General features: G+C 36.8%; 1 protein-coding gene across 13 annotated transcripts in view; it reads right to left on the bottom strand.

Moving 5' to 3' along the window:
• NSUN6 (NOP2/Sun RNA methyltransferase 6) overlaps positions 1–11,316 on the bottom strand; it is a 61,196-nt gene that overhangs the window by 13,216 nt on the left and 36,664 nt on the right. For all 13 annotated transcript variants that reach the window (XM_081053507.1, XM_081053506.1, XM_081053500.1 and 10 more), the window contains 2 exons: positions 8,225–8,369; positions 2,878–3,026 (listed from right to left, as the gene is read on the bottom strand). In XM_081053507.1, coding sequence (XP_080909633.1) covers positions 2,878–3,026; positions 8,225–8,369 — 294 coding nt within the window. The remainder of the gene's footprint in view (positions 1–2,877; positions 3,027–8,224; positions 8,370–11,316) is intronic.

Genomic DNA, 11,316 nt, shown 5'->3' with positions numbered 1-11,316 from the left:
CTCAAGAAACAAGAAAAATCTCAAATAAACAATCTAACCTTACACCTATGGGAACTAGAAAAAGGAGAACAAACAAAGCTCAAGGTGAGTAGAAGGAAGGAAATAATCAAGATTAGGATGGAAATAAACACAATAGAGTCTAAAAGAACAACAGAAAAGATCAAAGAAACCAAGAGCTGGTTCTTTGAAAACAAACAAAATTAATAAACCTTTAGCCAAACTCATTAAGAAAAAGGGAGAGTGGGCCCAAATAAAATGAGAAATGAAAAGAGAAGTGACAACCGACACCAGAGAAATATCAAGAATTATAAGAAAATACTATGAACAATTATATAGGTCAACAAATTGGACAACCTGGAAAAACTGGATACATTTCTATAAAGATTACAATCTTCCAAGACTGAATCAGGAAGAAAAATAAAATCGGAACAGACGGACAACTAATAATAAACTCGAGTAAGTAATCAAAAAACTGCCAACAAACAAAAGTCCTGGACCATATGGCTTCACAGGTGAATTTTACCAAACATTCAAAAAAAAAAAAAAAAAACACTATACTTCACAAACTATTTCAAAAAGTAAACAGGAGGGAAGGCTCTGAAGCACTCATTTTATAAGGCCAGGATTACTTTGTTACCTTGTTAGCAAAAAAAGACAAAGACTCTACAGAAAAGAAAAATTATATGGAAAACAATATGGAGGTTCCTCAAAAAATTAAAAATATAAGTACCATAAGACTCAGCTATTCCACTTCTCGGTATTTATCTGAAGAAATCCAAAACACTAATTCGAAAAGATATATGCTCCTCTATGTTCATTGCAGCATTGTTTACAATAGTCAAGATATGGATGCAATCTAAGTGTCCATGGATAGACGACTAGATAAAGAAGATATGATACACATACTCGTATACAATGGAATATTACTCGGCCACAAAAAAGAATGAAATCTTCCCATTTGTGACAACATGGATGAACCTAAAAGGTATTATGCTAAGTGAAATAAGTCAAATAGAGAAAGGCAAATACCATAGGATTTCACTTATTATGCAGAAAATAATAAACAACATAAATGAACAAACAAAACAGAAACAAACTCATAAATACAGAGAAAAACATGATGGTTGCTAGGTGGGAGAGGTTTCCGGGGCTAAGTGAAAAAGGTGAAGAGATTAAGAAGTACAAATTGGCAGTTACAAAATTGCACTGGGGATGTAAAGTACAGCATAGGGAATATAGTCAATAATATTGTAATAACTATGTATGGTGTCAGATGGGTAGTAGACTTAACAAGGTGATCACTTCATAAGTTATATAAGTCTAATCACTATGTTGTACACCTAAAACTAATAAAACACTCTGTGACAACTATGATTGGAAAATAATTTATAAAAAGATGCCTCTGATTCTAAAGTCCACATTCTCAATTTCTATCCATGCCAGATGGCATATTCTCAATTCTCTCTCACACTGGCAGCTTTTCTTTTTCATTGAAATAATGCATCCTACTAAGTAGCCTTTCTGAATTTTCTTTTTGCCATTGCCTAGAAAAAAAAGTCAGGTGTCTTAAAACAGTGTCCTAATTTTACCCTCAAGTCAAAGTGGGTTTCAACTATAAGTAAAGCTTCTCTTATGCTGCTTGCTATTTTAATTCCCAGGATGTGTTCTTCACAGACTATATAGATGAAGAAAAAGTTAAATAATCCACTACTAGTGCCACCTTTGTGTACAACAGGAGACACCAGGAGAGATGACTAGAAATGTACTCAAAGGCAACTTCAGAGGTTGAATAGTATTACATCCATTATTGCTATAGCCTGTGAGTTTATAATTAAAGCCTGAGAGAAAAGAATGAAGTGATCAAATGCTGTATATAGTCTATGAAATCTACTGTATCATTTTTGTATGACTGAAAGAAATCCTCAAATATTCTATCCGGTTTTCTACTAAGACATACTGGATGGAGATCAGTTCAATTTGCAAAGTTTTTATGGTTCATCTAGGTCCTATACTGGACACTGTCACTTCCCATTTAAAAAAAAAATTAATTACAGTTGTACTTACAATGTTGTATTAGCTTTAGTTGTACAACATGGTGATTAGACATTTATATAATTGGACTTCCCACTTTTAATTTGCTATCTAAGATAATCCAGCAACACTATTAAAAAGAGTAATTTGTTTTAGATGTAATTCTTTACATCAACTAGAAAACAATCCAGTGACTTTTTAAAGATAAAGCAGAATGTTTGAAATTCATTGCATGTCAGTGAAGAAGTTCTACTACTGCATGTAATGAAACAGTGAGTCACCATAAAGGAAAGCTCCCTGCATTTAAAACTAGGTCTTCTCTGTCCTTTTTTGTGTGGTAAAACATATATAACAAATTTACCATTTTAACCACGTTTAAATGTTCAATTCAGTGGCATTAAGTACATTCACATTGTTGGGCAACCATCTCCAGATTTTCATTATCCCTAACAAACTCTGTACCCATCATTAAACAGTAACTCCCCGTTCTTTCATACCTCCAGCCCCTGATACCCTCTGGTCTCCATGAATTTGCCTCTTCTAGTTACTGTATATAAATGGAATCATACAATATTATCTTTTGGTGTCTGGCTTATATCACTTAGCATAACGTTTTCAAAGTTCATCCACGTTGTAGCGTGTGTCAGAATTCCATTCCTTTTTAAGGCTGAATAATAGTCCATTGTATGTAGGTACATTTCATTTACTCATTTATCCATTGATAGACACTTGAGTTGTTTCCACATTTTTGTTATTATGAATAACACTATGAGCACTGCTTTTAGTCTTTCAAACATCAAACTAATGAAGGCCAACTTTCTTCCCCAGCAAAGTATCATCACGTACCACAGTGAAGAGTTTTCGCTGTAATGGTTGATACGATGTCACTTCCTTCAAAGTCCAAGCACAAGCCATATTTGGTCTCTGTCCCATTCCACTGCAGGGTGCATCAAGAAGAATTCGGTCAAAAGACTCTGGTAAGAATGGAGGTTCTCCTATAAAGAGAATTATAAACATATCTGCTATCTGCCTTACTCGTTTATAGTAAAAACTCCTGACACAGCAGTGATCAGGAATTTAAAATCATAATCTGGAATAGAAAGTATAGAAAAACAATTCTTCCTTCAATTAAGTAGCTGGGAAACTAATTCTGACTTTAATATAGATCTGACTTTGCAAAAAGGTTAAAAATGGGATATGCTATTGATATAGTGTATACCAAGGTCTAATCAATCGAGACCTTGTATTCCTAACGTCAGAAGCCAAAATTTATCAGAGCTAGGACCTGGCATGAATTCCAGTCATCCTGAGAGCTGACACTTCCCTTGGGAATCCCTACCACACAGCACCTGAAAAGGAGAGTTGTCCAGTTCTAGTCAATGATTCTGTGGTTCCTCGGTCTCCTCGCTCTGCCCTAACAGCAAGGCTCTCAATCCAACCTTCCATAGGTTTCCTTTTGCAGTCACCTGAATAATTTTCCCACTCCAACATCTGATCTATTTAGTGTTACTGGACAAAGTCATGCAACCGAACAGTCTGTTTATATATGTACGCTTAACTGCAAGCAAGACATCGGTGTTAACTGCTTGGGTACAAAGCTAATTCATTTCTTACAGCACTCAATGTTCTGAATCTCACACCAAGATAACCTCTCCGTTTCTCTGGTAGCAAAACTGTTAGACACAAGCTCTTACTGATTTAATTAACTCATCTACATCTATCTCCATCTTGCTTTTCTTACCTCTTGTCTTAGAAGAAATATCTTCTCAAGATGAACGGTTATTAAGGTTTTTAATACATACTGATACCTCCTCATGAAAGACTATACCAATTTACACTTCCATTATCATGGGGTGTGTTTGTCTTCCCAAAATTCTCATCAAAGTTGATAATTACCTTACTGGCCATTTGTATTCTTTTCTTTATATGGTCACATTCTTTGTTTTTGCCTTTTTCCTCTGAGATTCTTGTTTTTTTCTTATAAATTAGCAGAGCTTTGTACATTAAGGATATTAGTCTCTCCTCTATTAAATATTTTACAAATGTTTCCCACAATTTGTCATGAGTTTTGGTTTTTTACATATATAATTGTTAAATATTAAATATATCCTTTTCCCTGTTGAGTTTCACCTTTGCTTTCATGCTTTAAAATCTTCCCCACTGTGCAATCAGGTAAGTGTTCTTCTATATCTACTTCTAGTTATTTTCATGGCTTTTTTACAGTAAACTTCATCCATCTTGGAATGACTTGTGTGCATCCTTTCCCCCCACGCTCCAAAAAATTTTGTCTCACCTACTATTGATTAATGTATTCTTTCCTCCAGGTTTGAAATACTTCTTTTATCATATACTACATTCTTGTGTATATCAGAGCCTATTTCAAGGGCTTTTGTTTTCTTCCAAATATGCTAGATATTAAGCATATTTCCCAAGCTTCCAATCTACTCTTCTCCACTCTGCTGTGTGATGCTGAGGTGGGAATTAGGAACTACAGTTCTCCCTTGCTTGCTGGCTTCCTTTTAAGATTCACCAAAAGGAAGCAGAGGAGATGAGAGACAAGAGGAGTGGAGAATGATCCCGTTTGCTTGCTGTTCCTGTCAAGACTGTCCCAGCCACAGCCCTTTACTTTGGCAGCTGCAGTTCCCAGCATGGTCCATTAAGTGTCAGTATGGAGTGGACGGAACTCCTCAGTCAGAGGCCTAAGTCCCAGCTCCAACATGCTGTCAGCTCTGAGTCCTCAGGGACAGGGCTGAGCCAGCAACAGCTGGGAGCAGCCCCTTCCTTAGATTCTGAATGCCAGCTCCCTGGAGCCTCTCTTTTAAGCTTTTTGGTGCTGATAAGCGAAACTCCTCCCTTTGTTTCTCCTGCTACAGGGGTAGAAGCTGCTCTCTGCAGTTATTAGCTCTAGGTTTCCTCTGCCTTTCCAGCTCTCCAACATCTATTTAACTAATTCCTTATGCTATTGATTTATACTAAATTCTCTCTATTGAAATACTTGTCGTTTTATTTTTAATCCTGTGCCAGAGGAATTCCCCTACAACAAACACAGCTCTCAACAAGTTATTCATTGCACTGACAAAATAAAACCCCAAACTGTTATTAGTTCCACAGCTACCTAAGACTATGAAATAAACTCCTTAGATTAACAAAGACCAGTAACAATTAACAATCTGGCCTCATCTACTTCTCCAGCTGCATTTCTCAGTACTCTCCCATACTCACCCATGTTAAAAAAATAAAACAAAAACAAACAGAACAGTACTTTGTTACCCAAAGATGCATGAACTTTCCTATTACTCTGCCTCTGCTAATTCTCTTTACTTGAGATGCCCCCTGCACTCATTTCCATTTGTCAAAATGCCACCTCCTCCCCTAAACTCTTTTTTTATTGTCCCTATGAGAAGTAATCATTGCTGACTTCTCACAGCACTTTCTATCTTTTGGATGTATGCAAGGTCTGACAAGAAGTTTGAAAACTCATCCTAGAAAACGTGCTACATATCTTATTGCTGATTATCACTAAGGTCACTTTTGAAAGTACTTCCCTTGAGAAGCTATGCACCAACGCCAGTGCCTAGTCCACCCTTCAAAGCAACTTTGGAACTCTTTCTGGAATGGCCATCAGAGTTGTCGCTGTATTACCCTTGATGTCCTGAATGGCATCAAAATGTCTTCTTTCGATATTTCCTTTATCTTCGGGTAAAGAAAGAAGTCACTGGGGGCCAGATCAGGTGAGTAGGGAGGATATTCCAATACGGTTATTTGTTTACTGGTTAAAAACTCCCTCATAGACAGTGCCGTGTGATTTGCTGCATTGTCGTGATGCAAGAGCCATGGATTGAGGAGAAAAGTTCAGGTCGTCTAACTTCTTCATGCAGCCTTTTCAGCACTTCCAAATAGTAAACTTGTTTAACTGTTTGTCCCATTGGTACAAATTCATAATGAATAATCCCCCTGATATCAAAAAAAAAAATTAGCAACATCGTTGCAACAAGTTTGCAAACTTAATTGTCAGACCTCATATACCATGCTCATGGATAGGAAGAATTCATATCATTTAAACGTCCATACTACGAAGCAATCCATAAGTTCAATGCAATACCTATCAAAATACTGATGGCATTTTTCACAGAACTACAACAAATAATCCTAAAATTTATATGGAAAAGACTCAGAATACCCACAGCAATCTTGAGAAAGAAGAAAAAAAATTGGCGGTATTATGTTACCTGATATCAAAACTACACTACAAGGCTATGGTAATCAAAACAGCATGGTGCTGGCATAAAAACAGACACATAGATCAATGAACAGAATAGAGAGCCCGGAAATAAGTGCAGGCCTATACAGTCAATTAATTCAAAGATATGCAAAAATTGGTGACCTAACAATTTTAGTAAAGTGATAACTGTGGATTATATTGAGCTGTGTACCATCTACTAGTCATTTTTACAAACAGCGTATAGACAGGCAAACTATTACAGTTACAAAGAATTTTTTCTCTGTGGTATTTGTGAATGAAGAAAAGAGGCCACATACTAAACCTGAAGAGTTCAGGGGAGGCTCACATGGCAGGCCCTACAAATTCAGAGACCGAAATTAACCACAGAAGATGAATGGTCTGAACATAAAAATTCCTAATTCAAAGGGGGTCATGGCCAGTATTCACATCCTTGGCCTGTAGCTTCCTTGACACAGGTCAATCTTTAAGTGAGCCTGTCTATTGTCTTTTTGCATCTAAGATAATATACCCTTGGAATGTCAAAGTAATCCCTTTTTCTGGACCCCTTGGGGCACAACCCTCCACACCAGAGAAGGAAACTACAGAATCCCTCATTGTTGTTCTTGTCCCTTGATTATCATCTCTATGTGCTGTGAAATGCTAACTATTAACTATTCTGTACCCAGCAATGTAAAATAAGTATCTGTCTCTCCAATTTACTTCTTATTCAATCCCAGAGATTTCCCCACTCTGCTTTCTCCCACCCACTTTAATCTACCACCAATGGATTTCATGTAAGCCTCTTCCTTGGATTTTAATGCATAATATAAGTTGCAAAACTGCCATTTTCCCAATCCATTGAGGATTTTGCTTCCTGGCAATTGTCATCAGTTTGGCTCAAATAAACTCTTATAAGCTTTCTCTTGAGGCTGATTTTTTTTTTTTTTTGTCGACATATTAAAAAAGAAACCACAGGCCCAAAATGGTGTCATTTGGTGCTAAAAACCCATGACATAAACCAAGATTTCATAATCTAACTGCAGCTTCAGCCTCTCCCAGGAATGTCTTAGTCCACCAGTCTGGAATTTTCTAGTCAAGCATCTGCAAAGAAATCTGTCCCAAAGGCCCTCTCTATCCCCCAGGGAAAGAAGAGGCAATCTGCATTATAAAAACCCTTCCTGTTCTCCCAGCCCCTCAGGAAAAGGTATCCTTTCACTTCTTTTGTCTCTAGTTCCCTTGCCCCACACTTCTTCCTATAAAACCCTTTCTTTTGCACAACACTTCAGAGAGTGTTTCTAGTTGCTAGATGGGATGTGGCCCAATTTGTGAATCACTTAATACAACCAAGTTAGATCCTCAAATGTACACAGCTGAATTTTGTGTTTTAACAATGGCAACCTATATGATCTGTAAGGGGGTGAGAAATCAAAACCATGTCCTCAGCTTTTTAAAAGTCATCTTTAATCCAAAGCAACTTTAATCAATAAACATTCTAGGAAAACTAATGCCAACTAGTTCATTAAAATATGGAAGTTCCTTGACTATTTCAGGAAATCAAATCAAAACGAAGAGATAGAAAAAAAACAGATTGACTTAACAAACGCAACATTTTATTTCAAAATAAGATCCGCAGCAGTTTTCCCTCCCTTCCCAGTTCCATGGCCCCATTCCTCAAGAAAAATGAAGAAAACAACCAAAATAAATCAGGAATCATAAAACTGAAAGGCTCAGAATGTTCTGAGATGCATTATGAAATTTTAAAAACTATGTTAGGAACAAAGTATGTGACCAAGTCTTGGGGGTTTGACTTATATTATTTAAAATTTGATATTCGGGGATAAGATGAAAAACAAAATGATTATCTATTATCAATCCACGTTAAAGTTTCAAGGTCCTATAGATATCTGGGGGCTAGAATAGCAGCAAATCTACTTGCTTATAAAAACCTTTAAAAGATAAAATTTAACTCACCTTCTGTGTCCTTAACCATATCGAGTTTAAGAGCCTTTGTTCCATCAAAGCAAAACGCCCTAATGGAATTCAGTCCCAATAGTAAAGCATTCTGCTTTATTTTTTTTACTTTGTTCGATATTTTATCGAGTGCTATTATTTCTCCCTAAAAAAAATAAATAAATAAAAATAATATATAAAGTGTAAATCCAAAGCAATTAAATTATTACTGAAATTTATTAATGAGAAAATTATTAGAACAAGACAAACAAATGAGAAAGAAAAACTCATAGACACAGACAATAGTTTAGTGGTTACCAGAGGGTAAGGGGGTGGGGAGAGGGAGATGAGGGTAAGGGGGATCAAATATATGGTGATGGAAGAAGAACTGACTCTGGGTGGTGAACACACAATGGGATTTATAGATGATGTAATACAGAATTGTACACCTGAAATCTATGTAACTTTACTAACAATTGTCACCCCAATAAATTTTAAAAAAAATTATTAATGAGAAAAACAAATTATGATCTTCCTCACTTTCTTCCCACCCTAGTTTAAAGCTGAATTCATTAACCAAATGTATATTGAATTTATATCAAATACTAAGTCTTTCCTTTTAAAAAACACATTTTGCCAGATAATTTTCTTAAAATACCCAGCTACTTTTAATCAATAAAACTCAAAACCAAAAATAGAGCTGGCAATCCTCTAGAGAAACTTGAAAACATGCGTTGAAGGGAAATATTAAAAACCACCCATTTGATATGCCTTGCTCACCTCTGAAAGACCATCTGTCTTCTTGTACTGTGAGACACACATAAATATTACTTGTAAAATCAATCCTCATCTCAGTATTTTCTGAGCTACACACATAAAATTCATGTGAATTTGGACAACTAAAGACAGAAAAATATAAGCCAGTATATCAGAGCAAAATGTTCTGAACTGATATAAAAAGTAGTTGAAAAATAATTTTATATGGTAATACCTCAATTAAGTCAGTCGATAAAACAAGAAGTCATTTTTATGAGTGCATTATGACATTCATATATTTTAAAACATACTATAAAATGACATTGTAGAGATGGGGAAATTAACCGTTCAATGTATTTTCTTGCTTTTATTCCTTTTGGATACACTGTCCTCGTGTGACATATGAGGTCAGATTGACTATTAAGTTCGCAAACTTTGTTGCAACAATGTTGCTGACCTTTTTTGATATCAGAGGGATGACTCATTATGAATTTGTAATAACTGGTCAGTTAACCAAGTTTACTATTTGGAAGTGCTGAAAAGGCTGCGTGAAGAAGTTAGACGACCTGAACTTTTCACCAACAATTCATGGCTCTCGCATCACGACAGTGCACCAGCTCAGATGGCACTGTCTATGAGGGAGATTTTAGCCAGTAAGCAAATAAATATATTGGAACACCCTCCCTACTCACCTGATCTGGCCCCCAGTGACTCCTTTCTTTACCCGAAGATAAAGGAAATATTGAAAGGAAGACATTTTGATGATATTCGGGACTTCAAGGGTAATACAATGACAGCTCTGACGGCGATTCCAGAAAAAGAGTTCCAACATTGCTTTGAAGGGTGGACTGGGTGCTGGCGTTGGTGCATAGCCTCCCAATGGGAGTACTTCGAAGGAGACCATAGTGATATTCAACAGTGAGGTATGTAGCACTTTTTCTTGGATGAGTTTGTGAACTTAATTGTCCAATACCGTATTTATGGTACCAGATGGGTAATAGGTTTAATGGGGTGATCACATTGTAAGTTATATAAATGTCTAATCACTATTTGTACACCTAAAACTAATATAATATTGTATATCAACTGTAATTGAAAATGAAAAAAGTGGATCACCTGGTAAAGTTTCTTATCTGGTACTTTGGGGAGCACAGATAGTCTATCTCCTACCAAGTAAATTAGCTAGAGTAGAAGGGCTTTGCTAAGCCCTGTGGAGGTGTTCTTCTATGCCAGCAAAGTCTTACAGCTCAAGTAGCTAATATTTTCTTTATAAATTAGTACCGTAAAGATAGCTGCTGACTTTGCTAGCTGCCTAAGGATTATTACCGCTGTGTGAATCTGAGCTAATTTCGAAAAGTCTGAATGGATCCACTGCCCTCACTCTGACTGTCCTTGCTATGCTCTTTACCCAGCGTAGATTCCATGGTATGGTACAATCACTCCCTTATAAACATCCTCAACTAGCATGCTCTGTGTCTTGCGTTTAACATGACAAAAATGCAGCTGTAGTTAAATCCAATTCTTCACCAATGTCATGTTTACCCTCATGGAGCTAAAAAGTACATCACTATCCCAACCAATCTTATTTTGAATTCAAGACCACAGTATTCATGGGGGCCTTAGAGCAGCCTGGAATTCTTATGGCGTTTCCATAGCCCATTTCCACTCCCATTTTCCTTGATGAGTATTTCATACCTTCTCAAAACTGTTACCACCTCCTTTCCCACCCCCATGCTCATCTGATGACCTTGCTTCCTGTTTCACTGAGAAAACTGGAACTAGAAGAGAACTCCCTGTCTCTTTCCATGTCTACCAAACCACCAACACTTGCACCCAATGTACTTGGCCTTCCCTCCTATTTCCATGAATAAACTCTCATGCTACCCTCTAAAGCCACTCATGCATCAATTCCTATCCCATCTCACCTACTCCAAGATGTTCCCCAAATTTTCCCTGTTCCCTCTGATGTTACCAATTTCCTCCTTTAATGTATATCTTTCTCATTAGCATACAAACATTGTTATTTCCCTCATCTTTAAGGGGGAAACACCTCCCTGGCTTCACCTCCAACTACTGCCCCATTTCTCTACATCCTGTGAAAACAATCGCTGCCCACTAAAAGAACTGTCTTGATTCACTTTCTTTGATTCCTCTCATTCTCAATGCAAGTAAGCATTTCCACTCACCAAAACTGTTCATGACAGTCACCAATTACCTACATGGTGCTAAATACTGTAGGGGCTCCCAGTTCTCATCTTAGGCGGGCTAGCAACATGTGACACAGCTGATCTTTCCATTGGCTTTCAATCTGTTTCTACATATGGCTTCCAGGGTATCACACTCCTCTGGTTTACTTC

The sequence above is a fragment of the Rhinolophus hipposideros genome, assembly GCF_964194185.1.
Source record: "Rhinolophus hipposideros genome assembly, chromosome: 1".
In the NCBI taxonomy this organism is placed as follows: Eukaryota; Metazoa; Chordata; class Mammalia; order Chiroptera; family Rhinolophidae; genus Rhinolophus; species Rhinolophus hipposideros.
This window is presented reverse-complemented; position numbering and strand designations above follow the sequence as displayed.